This window comes from Nesoenas mayeri (assembly GCF_963082525.1).
Source record: "Nesoenas mayeri genome assembly, chromosome: 2".
Classification (NCBI taxonomy): domain Eukaryota; kingdom Metazoa; phylum Chordata; class Aves; order Columbiformes; family Columbidae; genus Nesoenas; species Nesoenas mayeri.
Genome location: NC_137543.1, coordinates 11,171,906 through 11,188,510, shown reverse-complemented (window position 1 = coordinate 11,188,510; position 16,605 = coordinate 11,171,906). Strand labels below are relative to the sequence as shown.

General features: G+C 36.8%; 1 protein-coding gene across 3 annotated transcripts in view; it reads right to left on the bottom strand.

The window, feature by feature from the left end:
- The window catches only part of ASAP1 (ArfGAP with SH3 domain, ankyrin repeat and PH domain 1), a gene marked incomplete at both ends in the record, with an annotated part of 132,326 nt that overhangs the window by 37,982 nt on the left and 77,739 nt on the right, over nucleotides 1-16,605 (bottom strand). For 2 of the 3 annotated variants that reach the window (XM_080339329.1, XM_080339330.1), the window contains 6 exons: nucleotides 4,139-4,187; nucleotides 5,267-5,354; nucleotides 7,694-7,763; nucleotides 8,171-8,271; nucleotides 14,882-14,968; nucleotides 15,764-15,839. In XM_080339329.1, coding sequence (XP_080195455.1) covers nucleotides 4,139-4,187; nucleotides 5,267-5,354; nucleotides 7,694-7,763; nucleotides 8,171-8,271; nucleotides 14,882-14,968; nucleotides 15,764-15,839 — 471 coding nt within the window. Of the gene's footprint in view, nucleotides 1-4,138; nucleotides 4,188-5,266; nucleotides 5,355-7,693; nucleotides 7,764-8,170; nucleotides 8,272-14,848; nucleotides 14,969-15,763; nucleotides 15,840-16,605 lie in introns of all 3 variants that reach the window. The other variant, XM_080339328.1, reaches the window with a different exon arrangement.

The window sequence follows — 16,605 nt, the reverse complement described above, 5'->3', positions numbered from 1 at the left end:
TATCTGGCATAAAGGATAACTTATGGATGCAATGAAGGAAACAGAAGTATTCATTAATCTTGGGTGGATCAGACTCTCACTCAGATTCCTCTTACTTTTCTGCAGTGCCAATCAAAGCCCCCTCTCCCCAAGAATAAAACCCAGTTTAATAGTGTTTCTGGTTTGCAGTAACAGTTTATCTCTGTCTCTTCTGACAATTACTATCACAACATCGTTGTTTCCAGGTAAATGTATAAACAGAACAAGAATAACGTAACATTTTTCAAACATTCAGAAACAACGTTTTTGTATGGAAGATGGAATAGACAGTATCGCGACCTTCTAACTCAGTCTTGCCAAAGTAAAAAATGCTTGAAGACTCTTGTTAAACACTAGACAGAAGTTAGACGTGTGTTTCTTCATAAGAAAATGTCTCACTCTAGCTTTGTTTATAATCCAGGTGTTTCCTACAGGAATGGACAGACTCAACCTTCAAAAAGAAGGTAGAAAAAACCTTAAAGGCCATGTCCAAAGTATGTTTGGGCCTGTCCACAATTCCACAATTATAAAAACTGGAAAGCATCTATTATTGTACATGTTAAAAGATAAATCTGGTTATTTTAGAGATCTGAGGTTATGTTTCTTACAATATACACATAAATACATATATCCACACACATATATAAACAAATTTACCTCCCCCCCCCCCCATACACACACACTGTACTTTATCTACTAGAGAAGCTAATAACTCACGGAGAATTTTGAAGGATGGTCAAGGGTTAATTAGACAGAGAGATGGGTGGATAAAACATACAAACAACACCAAACACACACACACACACACACACAAACCCAAACCAAAACAGAAAACCAAAACACAAACAAGAAATGCACTGGACTAAAGGAAAAGTTTAAGGGGAAGCAGTAATAAGCCTGTAATAGAATGTAGGCTTCAGTTATTTGTATTTTAAATCATCTACTTTTTGGGGAGCTACTTATGGAAGCAGTTTAAAATGATCAGTAGGAAAATATATGTAAGGTCAGTTAAACGAAAGTATAAAGAAACTTATCACAGAATCACAGAATCGACTGGGTTGGAAAAGACCTCAGAGATCATCAAGTCCAACCCTTGGTCCAACTCCAGTCCATTGACTAGATCATGGCACTAACTGCCATGTCCAATCTCAGCTTAAAAACCTCCAGGGACAGTGAGTCCACCACCTCCCTGGGCAGCCATTCCAATGCCTGATCACTCTCTCTGGAAAGAATTTCTTTCTAATATCCAGCCTAAATTTCCCCTGGCAGAGTTGAAGCCCATGCCCCCTTGTCCTATTGCTGACTGCCTGGGAGAAGAGACCAATCCCCACCTGGCTAGAACTTCCCTTCAGGTAGCTCTAGAGAGTGATGAGCTCACCTCTAAGCCCCCTCTTCTCCAGACTAAACAACCCCAGCTCCCTCAGCCTCTCCCCATAGGTCTTGTGCTCAAGTCCCTTCACCAGTCTTGTTGCTCTTCTCTGGACCCGCTCCAGCACTTCAACCTCTTTCCTAAACTGAGGGGTCCAGAACTGAACACAATACTCCAGATGTGGCTTCTTTCTTTTTCCTCTATTTATATGTGAGTCTGGAAGGAAAGTGTTTTGAAGAATCTATTTATGCATTTATTTTTCAATTGGTGCACAAAGGAAAAAGAGAAAACAGAGGCAGCACAACAATCATAACCCTAACTGAGGAGCTACATCACAGAGTTCCTGCAGAATAATAAAGTTGGAATCAATAGGGCTGGAAGTCAAAGGGTTCACATGACACCTTAGATAATAAAATTATTTAGAACCTACTTATTGGCTGCATAAGAAAAACAGAACATTTGGTTATATTGTAGTTTTTCACCAACACATTAACAGCCATCCTGGTCCATGAGCTTCAATTAACTAAAGATATCGCAGAAATTTTCCTAAAGAAAAAAGAAAGTTTCCATGTGCATCTTGAAGTCCACCCCATCACTCGGGTCACTTAAGTAATTACCTGAAACAGAACACTCCTCTGAGTAGCATTACAATATCTTTTTGTTGGTTTACAGCAAAATCCACTTAGCCTCCATTAGTTTGTCTGCATCTATTCCAACATCTGGATGCAACTCATGTCTCGTTAGCTAAATGAAACTTTTAAAACTTGCAACAACATAATAATACCACGCTCCACACTACACTGCACTGGTGGTGCAGTTTTGGTGCCTCAATACAAAATGGACACCAAACCATGAGTGTGTCCAGAGGATAGCGACTAAGACAGGGAAAGGTCTCAATGGCAGGACCTGAGAGGAGCAGCTGAGGTCACCTGGACTGTTCAGCTTGGAGAAAAGAAGGGTGAGGGGTGACCCCACCACAGTCCGCAATGTCCTCAAGGCGGGCAGTGGATGGGGAGGTGCTGATCTCCGGTCTGTCCTGACCAGAGACAGGACACAAGGAAAGGGAAATAAGCTTCATCGGGGAAGTTCAGATTGGACATTAGGAGAAGGTTCTTCACTGGGAAGCTAAATTGGTCTCTGAACAGGCTCCCCAGGGACATGGTCACAGCACCAAGTCTGCCAGAGTTCAACGAGGTCTAGACGATGCTCTTAGTCATACGGTTTAGTTTTAGGTAGCCCTGTGAGGAGCAGGGAGTTGGACTCGATGATTTCTGTGGGTTCCTTCCAACTTGAGATATTCTGTCATTCTGTATTCCAGTAAAGGTCATTTTCTCAGCCACTGGACTTGAAAGTAATAAACCAGACTCCAGCGATAAACAAATGGGAACTTCTAACGAGAGACAAAACCAGCCTGGAATTTCAGAACTGTCCAACAGGCCGCCAGCTAAACTAAACTTACTGACCTGCCAACCAGAAGTATGTTACTAATATATTCTCCCCCTACTGTTAAGACAAAAAAAAAAACCCACCAGAAACAAAAAGCAAAACAAACAACAACAAAAAACTAACAAACAAACAAAAACCCACAACCCTTCACCTTTTAAAACAGCAAATACAGTAAAAACTAGTTTATGGCAGAAAGACAAAAACGTGTGACTCATCAAGTGCATTACTGATCAGAAATAACAGTATTTTCTTCTTGACTGTGACTGCAATAATTAACTTCCAGAATGAACACAGTAAGCATGACTATCAAGTCAGCTCTGCACTCTAAAAGCCACTGTAAAGCTGTGGAAGACTCTGGAAGGAAACAGCTGCACAACAAAGAATTCTGCAGCATTTCCCCGCTGCCTCCCAAGGTGGAGCTGTCAATGCAATGCCATGGCCTCCCAACACCATCACGCTACTAAAACACCCTCCAAACACATTGCTTGGACCTTTAAAATACACATGGAGCAACACAGTCTTCCATCGGAATATGGAGATGCAACAAAAAAGCACAAAGGTCCTGAAGAATGAGGCAGCCTGGGAGGCTCAGATTTGCTGCCCTCCTCACCAGTAACTTTATTCATCGAATTATCAGGTGATGAGCATTAGGTTGTAATGTTCTCCACAACATACGTTTCATGACACCAAGAGCAATATTTGGGAGAGAAAAAAGTGGTAGATGGTTCTCCAGACAAGTAGTTCTGAAGCAGCACTAAGAAAGATTGTTTTGAAAGGAATAATCTGGTTGAAAACATGCATTAATGAAGCAAGTTATTGGATTTTGAATCACACAGATCTCAAAGAGATACAATTTGCTGTTCATTTCTAGGCCTACAGTAGAAAACAGGCATTACCTGTAAATACTTTCTACCTGTTATAAGGAGATCTTTTATCTATTATTATTTTTTATTTCAAGGAAAACGTAGGTTCAGAAGGAAAAGAAGTAATAGTAAGAGAGGACTGACACAGATTTAAGAACTTTAAAACTGAACACTAAAAGCCTGATCTACCGTATCACACCAAGTAGATGCACACAAACCACTTGCTGGCAGGGCACACAATCTAAATGGGTTTTTGGTTCGTTGGGCTGGGCTTCTTGTCCTGTTTTGTTTTTAATGTGACACAAGATAACTTAGAGATTCACAACAGCAGAAGAAACAGTACGCAATACTTCTGCATTAACTGAGAAAACTATTTCTGCTCTTACATGTGATTTTACACGCTTCTATTGGCAAAATATAAAATAAATGTAAATGTTCTTACGCGACATATTCCTGTTCGTCTTCTGCTTGAAAGTGGTATGTTCTGTTATCTGAAATAAATAAACACATATTTTCATTTGGCAGATGATAAATTTAAAAGTATCAACATAGTTGTTACTAAACCTATTCAGCAACTAAAGCTTTTAAGAGCAATTGCTCTTATCCAGTAACATCAATAATTTATGCATAGCTATGGAAAACAATTGGGGGAAAAAAAAACAACAGGTAAAGATGAAATGGTGAATTTTGATTTAGACCAAACGTACATATTTCAAAAGTCTTATGTTTAGAAATACTAAAAAAAAGTAAGCATGTGAATCAAATTTTGCCCTCCTGAAATCAAACTGAAACATAAGTAGCACAAAAGGGCAAAATAAATTTGTTCCTATTATTTACTTTTCCCTCTGTCTAGGTTAGGAAACTTTTTTTACTAAACCAAAGGATGAGATTAAAAGCGGGTATCACCCCTTGCATTCAAAGGTTTCATAGACTGTCCTTGTAAATATACAAAGTTGGAACTGTTTGTTGTTTAGTACTATATATGTAAAGACTGGAAACAGTAAGTTGACTCATTGACTTCAGAAGTGTTTTTAAAAATCAGACTGGATACAAACACCTGCTATACAAGATGCTAATGGGAAGAAATCATAGAAGCTTTAATGATGAGAAGAAAAGTCACTACGAGTTTCAGACAAACAGAAGAATTTGGAGGATAAGAGAACAAGAGAACCTGGGTTCTCATTGCCTTCCTCAACCCTCTGAGTAGCTCTCAAAAAGCAGAACAGACAATGAAGGAAAAACGAGATGAGGCCAAAGGTGTTTTCCATTTCCCGGTGGAAATAGCTTATGCATTTTCCACTAAGGTGTTAAATATCTCCCTGAATGTAGAAGAAAAGCACATATGTTGCCTTTCATGGCTTGCCACAAATGAACAGCATTTATGTCACACACACGCAAAGGTTCTATATTCATTTGTCCATTCAACCCATCTTCAAAACTAGAAGGCACTGCATGTATCTGGAAACAGATCTGAATTTTGAACTGTAGCCTCATTTGTCCTCAAAGTATCATGTAATGACATTTTTAGAACTCACACATAATGTAAGACGCTACTGAAGTTGCTACATACGTGATATTAGATCAAAAGACTTCTTATCTTCAGCATTTGGCTTCACCTGGCAGGTCAGTAAATTCAGTTTAGCTGGTTGCCTGTTGGACTAAAAAGAAAATTTATTTTACTTTAAAAATGTCTTGATTTAGGATTATTTTTCCTTTCTGGGGACTGAGTATGTGCAATATTAAGTGGAAGTGTGGACGTGCATATACATACACCTGCAAAATGCTTGAGACCAGCATGACTTTTAGCAATCTGTTATTTCTGACAGACCAAGCCAATCTGAACTAAATCTATAAAGTCTTCATGTCAACTCTTCCTGATTATTTGAAGGGGATTAAAGGAATTAATCTTAATTTAGAATATGTGAAGTTTTTTTATTGTGTTTCATCATGATGGTAAAACTATGATGCAGTTATCAGTATGTCCATAATCAAGTTTTCCTCTCATTTTAAATAAACAAAAGATATAATCCTAAAAATTTTAAAGGGAAGTGGGAAGCTGGAGATCTGGAGTTTCAGAACTTGGAATAAATACATCTACTAATATTCTCTGCTCTAATTAGGTTACTTAAGACATGATACCTAAGTACATCTTTAAAGTATTTTGGGTTTATACGGGTTTATCAGAAACCATAGAGATCCCGAATCAAAGTTACCATAGTTGGCAGATAGAAACTGAACTTGAGATTTCCGCTATCAGTAAATACTCCTGAAATTAGTATTGGAAGGTTTTTTTTACATTAAAAGTTGCAAATCAAACATAAAGGTAATGTAAAACCACCAAACAAAAAAATATCTAGAAGTGTATTTCCCACATTGTCAAATGTTCATCAGAACAAGATCATCAACGCAATAATGTAAACACTTAAGTAGCAACAATTCCTTGGAGGAGTAAATATGCAATTGGAGTCTCAGCTTTTAAAGTTTGGTGTCAAACAGACTGTCATGATCTGAACTTTTCATCATTGAAAACAAGGAAATTACTGTGCTCTTGGTGCTGCAATTGAGAAGGCCTGCCTTTACACAGCTACACACGAGAGCAGGAAACCACAACAGTGCTATCCAAAGAATTCTAAACTGGTAAGTCTTGAGCTCGACAAGACACTTTTTTTTAGTGGTGATAACTGAACCATTACTAACTAATCACCAGTAATTTGACCAACTTGTCAAAAAAGGTGAAGATATCTTCATAACCATTAAAAAGACCCACCATCCAGTACAAAATGTAATAACTTCCCTTTCGCTTGCTTAAGACAGGTAGTTGACTTTAGACACTGATACTCATGGCCACCAGTAGAATTTGGGGCAAAGGGTAAAGAAGGGGGATAAAATGGAACCACCTTTTTCAACAAGAGTAACAGGAGTTACTCTTGTTTGCCACGAGTTTGTGTCATGCTGCCACTGGACAGTTTTAGAACTGCCTCTACCATGATAATATTATTACTTCTTCATGATTTAGCATTCCTAGGTAGATAGTTCAAATATTAATATATACCCAATTCCAAGAACTCACTATGATCAAAACTTTCCAAAATCTCACCATTTTAGTTGAAAGCACTCAAAATGTTAACACATTTGCTCATCTCTCAGACTCTTATCAATAATATCTAATACCAAACACTTCCCAGGTTGCCAAATCATGTGCTTCACAGCTATAGGATGACAATGCTTATGAGCAAATGCACTTGAAGTAGTCATTGAAAAGTCTGTTCAATATGTTGGCCATTTTTTCACCAAACTATTGATGAATACACTTAAATATTAAATCAACTGTCATAAGCTATAGCAGTGGGGAAAAAAAATTAAGAAAAGCCTTACAAGGCTGAAAAAGAGTGCATTTACTTCACAGGATTCACAGGAAGTTTGGAAATAAATCTTAAACCAGCCTTTATTTTAATTTTCTCACTTTGTTTAGTTGACCAATTTTTGAAGTTTTTACAAAATCGATGTGTAGGCATTAAAAAGTTTAGTTAACATCCTTTGTATGAATAAAACACCTGTAATACAGACATCTATGCATAAGCTAATTATTAGTCTTTCCATGCAGTCAACAGTCAGAACTGAGTTGATTACAAGACATCTGACCAGATCTACCAGAGTCCTCCAACTGCATTGACCAGTGGCTGGGAGAGGAGCCTCCAGGGTCTTGCTCTGATGCCAACAGCTACACTGCTGACACTTCTTTTAATTCATATGAGTGACAGCCCATCTCTCACAGGTGGACTAAGAACCTGTTCTCAGCAGTGCTCAGCAGCAGGCAAGCAGGAAACATTTTAAGAGAGCGACAACTATGGCATTACTGTCATAAGTCAGTCTCCAAATTCTGAAAAGCCACAGAATTCCAACAGTCAGAAACAAAAGCGGATTAACGGCAACAGATTCATAGGGAAAGGATAATGTTATATTATTATTTCATTAAAAAGGTATAAAAGTAACTTACCGTTGCATGCGATATGGTAAGGATTCCATTTTTAACGGTGCACTTTCTTCTCTGCCATACTTTCCTTAACCTATAGAACAACATCAACAATCAATTCAGTATCTAGACATGGTTTCAAAACACATTAATCCCATTAATGTTTTGAGAAACAAACAGATGCAGTCAAAATTTTATTTAATGCCTCATCAGAAATAACTTGGGGATTTATGACAGGTCTTAATGATCTTTTAGAGACTTACAAAGACAACAGCTTTCTTTTAAATATGATTTATTTTTTAATTACTGCTTGTCATGCTTTTTATATTTATTGCATTCAATTCCAACCTGTGTTCAGACTTGAATAGTGGAATTCTTGAGTGTTGAGGCACATGTGTTAGGAGAATGTGCCTTAAAAGCATCCATAGTACAACACAATAAAAACCAGCGCAGGAACACAGCAGTAGTTCTCACTATGTACTATGTGCTCCAAGAACATACCCGTCACTCTTCTTTAAAAGATAACCTTTCTTCTCACTGCCGTATTCCTTATTCCCCTGAAGCTGATGCATACTGTATCCTCCTTGCCTGCTCTGTGAATCCTAAAAAAGGGGAAAACACCATTAATGCTTCCTGACATTTTCCTAACCTTTAAGCCCATTTTATTTTTTTTCTCTTCTCTATCACAACTTCACAAAATAATTGATGAAAAGAAAGAAAAAAGAGAGAACTCCTAATGCATGTTTTACATCCATAGGAGAGTTTGGCTTTTACATCATGCGATTTTGAACTGTGTGTTCAAGATTCAATGATTCCATTAGGCACCCGAAGTACAGTGTGAATGCAAATACATATCTCAAAATAAGGACTTTTTAAAATATAGAAAGGAAATATTGCATAATCTCATAATCAAAGAATAAAAGGCTATGATAAAACTTCGAAAAGAAAGGAACAGAATACAGCATGCACATACACATAAACACACGTATCTCAACAAACAAAACCAACTGGTATTAACCACTATTTTTTTAATCCAATTAAAAATATGTATACAATTTGAGGAGTTTTAGTGAATGAATTTAACCGAAATAACTTTTGGCCTGATCAAGTGAAATAATGAAGTGAGACTGATTAACTTCTCATAAGCACATCAGAAAACAAAAAAATCCCCAAAAGTTCATTAAAACATTGACTTACTCTCCTAGACTTCGATCACGAAAGGCAAAAGCAATAGAAGAAAGAGAAAGCAAATAATTTAAAACAAGAATTATTATTTTATTTAAGAAAACATGTTCCTTGAACATAAATTTTATAGCCCCCATATCTAATAAAGCAATTTTTCCCCCTTTCTAACAACACAACTAGAGAGAAGGCAAGAGTTATTTTTTTTAGGCATGCTGGTGCTTTTTCTCATCAAGTAACAAAACACCATAATGAAATTCTGTGCAACCTTGCGTATATGACATGGGCTTCATAAAAGTAACTAAGACGACTACTGGATCAAATTTTACTACTGTCTTCCAGTCTCATTACATGTAAATTGTCTACAAAGATGGTTACATTGTATCCTCCACCAAACTGGAGCTAATTCTTAATTTCCATTGAAAAAGATCAGGCCCAAAGTTAACTTCTAATTTTTGCGAATCTACATAAAAGGGTATAATTAGGGACACATTGATATGGTTTTAAATGTAGCTGTAAAACAATTAAACAATTATCTGCAAAATATATGACAAAATCCCACCAAAAAAAAGGGAAGTTCAATCCCATTCGCATGAATACTTCATATAAAAGTGGGAAATCACAAGGTTCTCATCTCTTTTCTTTCCTTATGGCCGAAATTAGGAGAGGACCTTGCTAGTCATCCCTGCGAACTGAGGCCTAGTGAGAGACTGAATCCAGCTCCGGTTGGCTGCAGAGTCCAGTCCAGGACTTTGGGTGCCAGTTCTGCAGTTGCTGGGACTTTCAAGATTGGTTTTGTATATTTTGTATTATTTTTCTCTATTCTTATTAGTAGCATCAGTAAAACATTCTTAAATTTTACCAACTCTCTTCTCTCTGTCCTTCTTTCCCTCCCCATCACCTGTCCTTAGTGGGAAGGGAGGAGAGGGAAGGGTGGAAGGGGAAAGGTGGGAAAGAGGCAGTTAACAATACATCTGCCACAGGGTTATTGTCACCCCACAATCAATTACTAAAGCACGGGTTCTTAAAATTACCACAATCAATGTATATTAAAGATTACTCCCTCCTATTTTATTCAGGGTCCTCCCAGCTGTTTTTCATCTTGTATCAGGTATGTTACAGGAGTTCAGAGACACTGCCTGGGTGAAGCTGGCAGCTGTGGCTGGACAGTAGGAAGGCTGTTAGTGCAACGTGTTCGCAGCAGAACATGTTGACACCATCGCAGGGAGCAGCTCATTTGTTATAAGTCAATTTTGAAACCCCATTGGAATTAGGGTCCTATTCATATTGGCATAGGAAAGAATGCAATCAGATGTATTTCCTGATCCAGAGAGTCTATCAGATGAAGATTTGGGCAAAGAAATAAAAATGTAAAGAAATCGTTAACAAAACAAACAGAAAACATGATTCTAAAGACCAGATGACTACATTCGACATAAAGCTGTTACATTACATGTGTACCAATAATTAATATACAAAAAGAGGTCATAGAAGCTCGTATTAAAGGCCTGGTTTCCTTTAGAATTTAAGCTGCTCAGCACATAAACATCTTTGAACATACAAAATAAACACTTTACACAATTAAAATTACACTGATGTCCCTTAAAATAAAATTACACTGGTGTCCCAGAGCTTTAAACCACAGTCGATTTTACAAAACCACCTAATTCCTGTGCAAAGTAACAGAAACTGCCGTAACAACAGGAGATGTTACATGTAACAGAGTATGAGACCATGAAAGCGCAGGAATGGGCTCAGCTCATTGAGTACATTAGCGGTTTTTTCCCCGAATGGAAGTATGGGTGCTAAAGAGTAATCTTTTCAAACGTATTGTTTTAAATTCAAAAGGATCCCAAATGCTTTCATAGCTTTAACAGCCACGCAGGAACCTGTTCAGTCACCTGTTCAGTCACCTGTGACAGCAAGTCGCTCTGAGATGGGTGGGCAGTCTCACCATCTAATGGCAGCTCCAAAGAGGTGACAGGTGGCAGAATGTCCAATTTAGTCAGGAGTCACTACTTTCAACTTCCTTCTCTTGCACAAAAAGTGAAACAAACTTAAAACCACATACAACCAGGGCCTCAGTTTCATTATTTCAAACTGTTTCCCTGCCAAAGTAATTTTTGGTAAGAGTACTTTGAATTTTTACAGATCCACCAGAAAAAAAATGCCATTCATTTCATGTTCAACATTTCTGTTAATCCATAAATTTTCCAACAGTGAGATTACAGTGCACTAATAAAAGGGGGATTCATAATCACAACCTGCCAGGCCAAACGTCACAGCAATAAAGCCCAGCGTTACAAACCTAAAGAACTGGATATATACAATGATGGAGAGCTGATTGGTGAAACTCATGCTACATGGTTTCAAGTTTCACTGTCACTTTACTAATGAGTAACGAATGCTCGTGTGATGTTCCCGGATTAAAACACTGAACAGTTTTTACAAGAGACATTGTTTTATCAAGCTTCTCAATATCTGTCAGCGTCATTATGCTCTGACTCATGTAATGTAGCAGAATCACGAGTTAAAAGTCCTCACGTTGAATTTTGAAAGAGGCACTTGGAACATCAATGTGATCAAATGGTTATTTTATCCAAAATAGTGGATTCTTTCACTATAGCAGATCTATCTCTCTCTCTCCCATGATCTGCCTGAATATCTGACAATCACAATATTGCTCCTTTTTCTTATAAGACGCAATTTCATATATATACACAGTCCCCAGGATTTGTCTACACTGTAAACAAAGTCAGAAAAGTTGCATAGTTTATTTCACTAGTGCCCATGAAGCTACTTTATTGCAACATGCATCTATGTCTCAGAATTTTATCTATTTTTTATATTTTAAATGAGGTCATTTTTCACTAAACCAATAACTTTTACTACACATCTAGGAAACAGGTAACCAAAACCCCAAACACTGTCTTCCATTTAGTTATTGTACCTCAAAATACTCTGTGAGCAACTTTTGAAACTTGACTTGCACTGTATGAAGCCAGGTGTGTACAATACACAGCACTGAAGAACAACAACTCATTTGTCCTACTTTAGTTCCAGGATCTGGCTGATTACCAAGTCGCTTGAACTTAACACTGGAGGCAGCAGCAAGGAGAGGAGGATGTAGTTTTTTTTGCTGCCCAGATAATCAGCTCGTGGAACAAAAAGGCACCTGAGGAGAGAGCAGCTCTTGCTCTTCTGTGTCTTGGGAACTGATCCGTGAAACACTTGATAATTTGAAGTTATTTCCAAATAGCTCTTGAAATATAATGTTCTCTGTTTGACTCTTGGGGGTGAGGATGGAAAACATGAGTTACCTTAAGGATGATTCAGGTACTAGGAGGATAAGAGGTGTAAAGCACGTATGGGAATGTCTGAAAGTGTTAGAGAAGAGATCCAGTAGGTCCATGTGCTCATTGGAAATGAATGGGAAAAAAACAATACCAGAGCACTGGGAGAGATGGTAGAGTATGAGATAGGGAAAAACTGAGTACTAGAAAGAGCTGGCAGGTCTTAAAACAAATTGAGATCTACTCAAAGGTGCTCTGCGACATCAAATAAATTCTAAATCTACGTAGAGTGTGTTGTAAGGTTGTGTTGTCCTTCAAAGTAATGGGATTAAAGATGCAGAGATGCCTTCTGGCCAAGGTTTATGTGCTGTATAATGTACATCTACACTATGAAAGCACATATAGGCAAGCATTCAAAAGAAAAAAAAAAACAACAACAACAAAAAAACACCCCACACCAGCACCACACTGTAAGGAATGACTCATTAATCATTCCTTATTCATTATGATTCCTCCTAGAATAGTTTACTAACTTCAAGTCATTTATCTATATACAGTAGCCATAAATACAGCGTGCTACCTACAAAATTACATGAAAGCCCATAAAAATACTTCCTTGCCCTAGTACTTATGTCCTATTCTTGAAGAAGTTCCATAAGAATTCCAGGAAAGATCAGTAAGCTTCACACCACATAAAGAAGGCTACTGAAAACTACTTTTAAGAGTATATTTAGTATTATGCATAGTGACAAAAAGAATCATTGTGGCTTTTGTACCAAAAGGTTGGGTCTCAAAAATCTCCTGGAATTTTCTGAAGGAATTGGTAAGTAGATACACAGGAGAAATCAGACTTACACAGTGTACCTGGATTTTCAATGGGCACTTAGTGTTCCTTACGAAAAGGAAGAATTACATTGCTACAGGACATGAGGAAAATTCCTCAGCTGAGCTACCAAGCTAAAAGCAGGAAACAAACAAATGAGTTTCACAGAAAGCTGTGCCAGCACATGTGGTATCTACCACCAAAACAATCTGGAAAACAGTTAGCAGCAAATGTTAAAGTTTGCTAGATTGTATTAAATTATTCAGGATACCTAAGACAGGCTGACTGAAGCTTTTCAAGGACCTCATGATAATGAGTAACTTGACAATAAATGACAGGCGAAGATCAGCATAAACAAATGCAAAGTGATGCAGACGTGAAAAATAAGATAGTGTGAGTTAACTATTAACATGCAGAAACAGGATGATACGGTTATAGCTTTACAGCTAATTAAACTTTACACACCTCCTTCTTTGCACTAAACACCAGTCAAAAACCAAGTCAATGTTAGTACTTATATGAAAAAAAAAGTACAAATGATCTAGTGATGCTATCATAAATTCACAAGCACTTCCATCTTGAGTAGTGTAGAGAGATTCAAAAGTTCAAAACAAATAAAAGGAAAAGATTTTTCTAAACAACATATAGCAATAGTGGGAAAGACACAGCCATAACAGAAGCTGGTACTTTACACTGCTTCAAAAAGCAACAGCACAAATTCAAAGAAAGGAGAGACTGCAAAGACAGTCAAGCTACTGATGGGAGAACACGCTCAGGAAGTATCGGTGTTTATTGTCCTGTATTTTACTCTAAACATCCACGATTGATTGCTGTTGGAAACTTGGCTGACTCAGTATATCCGATTGTAAATTATATTCTTATGTGTATTTGGTATTAGTGATACTGCCCAATCATATATGTAGATGATCATATCTATGCAGCAGAATGGCATCTAATGTTTATTTATAGTAAGCCATATTTAACAATAAGTACTTAATAAACTGAGTAGACACCCAGCAGATACCAATGATTTATTTACCCAAGAGAAAACTGAACAGAGGGTAAATTACCTATTCCTAAAGGAAAGCTACTCCCTCCCTTCGACTGCCCAACCCACTCAGCTTCACCACAGGATATTCAGTATTTCTGACTCGCAACCACTGTGATCTGGAAGATGTCACAATATTATCTCAGGTAAAAGCTGTGATATATATCATATCCCATCTCCTAGCTCAAGGAGTATTCCAGAACATCCTGCAGCGGACATTACATTTTACTCTTTGCTTCTGATTCCAGTGTACTTGATGATGTACTTTTCTTTTTAACTGCCCTGTTTCAGCCACTTCTGATTAACACAAACATTTTCTTCTTGATGATACAACACTAGCAAAAAGGGGTTGGGAAGGATAACATCATTACAAAATCCATGTGGGTTAGCAGATGAATAGTAATATGGAAACCATAAAGACAAGCCTCCAGTTCTCATTCAGGATTACTCGGATCACTAGGTCAGGAAAATCCTGAACACAATCCAGCTGGAGGGTGGTAGGACATAAGAAAGAAGCGTGTATCACATCTCTTGGTACTTTTGCCTGAACACTCATTCTCTATCATTGGTCTAGATGAAGCACTTATCTGATCCACTACTACTGTTCTTATAGTACATTAAAAAATAATAATAAAAAATTTGAATTACACACAAAAAAGGAATAATTTCTTTTCATATATGAAGTGGAAACAGAAAATTAATCTAAACCTGTTCTTTGTTGATATGTAGTTGAACATTCTACATACTAATTTTATAATAACGTTCGAAGTCCAACTCTTCTGAACCAATAACTACAAAAACTGAACATCAATTAAACCAATTCATAAATTCACTTTATCTCTGAGAATAACATCTAAATTATTTACCTCCTTCTGATCAAGCTGTAGAGAAGATTTTATCAAATCACGAAGAGCAGTAAGTTGTTTCTTTTCTTCATCTTGTGTCTGCTTTATCTATGGAAAGAAATTGCCTTTATATGCTTTCTGGATGCAACTTTAAGGTTTTATGCATTGCAATAGAACATTTCAGATGTCCCAAACAACCAGATCAACTATTCTGTGTTTCTGTAATATCTGAGTTTATTTTCATGGACTAGTCCATTGTTACATGTTCACTTTCTATGCACGCATTACTTGAAAAACAAGCTAAAATAACGTACAACTCAGTATGCTCTGCTCTGTTACGCTTTAACGGTTCACTATATCTAATTCAATTAAATTAGTCTCTGAAATACTAATTAAATAACTCTAATAAGGTTGACAGATGACTTAAGGAATGAAAATACAGCTTAATTTAGTGACAAACTACAACAGCAAAAGGGATTATTGTAATTCTGACTATAGAATACAAAAGCACTTGGGTGACAAGTGAGCTTCGATTCCACTTTATTACTTGCCTTCAATGAACATTGCAAGTTAATTCACTTAAAAACTGTGGTGCTATCATCAGTTTGCTTTCGGAAAAAATGGAAGTGGTAACTATATTTAGTATTAATAATGTAATCTGATTCAAAAATCCCCCCTTTAAATTAGTTCTATTTTAGTGCAACATTAAATTAGTAGTAGAATGAAAGCTACTTTTCCTAATACAGAATAAAAAGTTTAAACAGTCAAGACATTTTTCCTCAAAGAACACACTTTCTGTTTATAAGATACAAATGTAACACTCTTGTAGTCATATCTAATATGTATTCATATAAACAAAATATTTCCATTTTCAGAAATTAAACTATTTATAAGTAAACTTACATTATATAAGTCAGCAGCCAGCTTCTCGATATATTGTTTAAGTTTATCAGCTGTTTTCAAGCCATCTTGGAAGAAACTATAATGAAAAATACCTGTGATTTATCAGGAATACATATAATTCATTACACAGAGTAGATTGTCATGTGGAGAAAAACAGCAAAATCAATGAAACATACCCAGCTTTTCCCAGACTCAGAAACAAACAAAACCAAAACAACCAACCAAAAATGCAACAATAAAAAACTTCCTACTAATTTTAAGGTATGATATTTTTCAGTAGAGGAGATATACCATTGTGACTTTAACAAGTACCAAATTAGAGAGAATATAGCTTGGCTTATTTTTATCAGTTAGTCATCATGTTTCCCCTTAGTTTCTAAAACTTTTTTCCTATATTTAACTTAAGTAAAGTTCCTGTATGTTTGCCTCTGTGGTGCTGCTGTGGTTCAATCATATCTTACCAGTTTCACTTCAAGAAATTTCAAAGAAATCTCTGGTTTTCACAACGGTTTCAAAATTTACATAAACAACTAAAAACTATTAAATAAAACCAACAAGATAGTTGTAGAACTACATTCTAGACCTATGCCTCAGGAATTAAAACGTGTTTTGTCCCCAACATGGAAGGTTTTCCCTTGGCCTCTTTCTCCATCACTCCCCTGCCCCACTCATTCATTTCATAGTCTCTGGTGAACAACTGCAGCCTAAAACAATGAAGTTGCACACATCTGGCAGTAACAGTTATGATACAAATTCCTGATGTAACCAAAACAAATTCAAAACAAAGGGAAACAAACACTTGTGTAAAAAAGAAAATCGTAACTAAAGCTTAAAAGCATTGC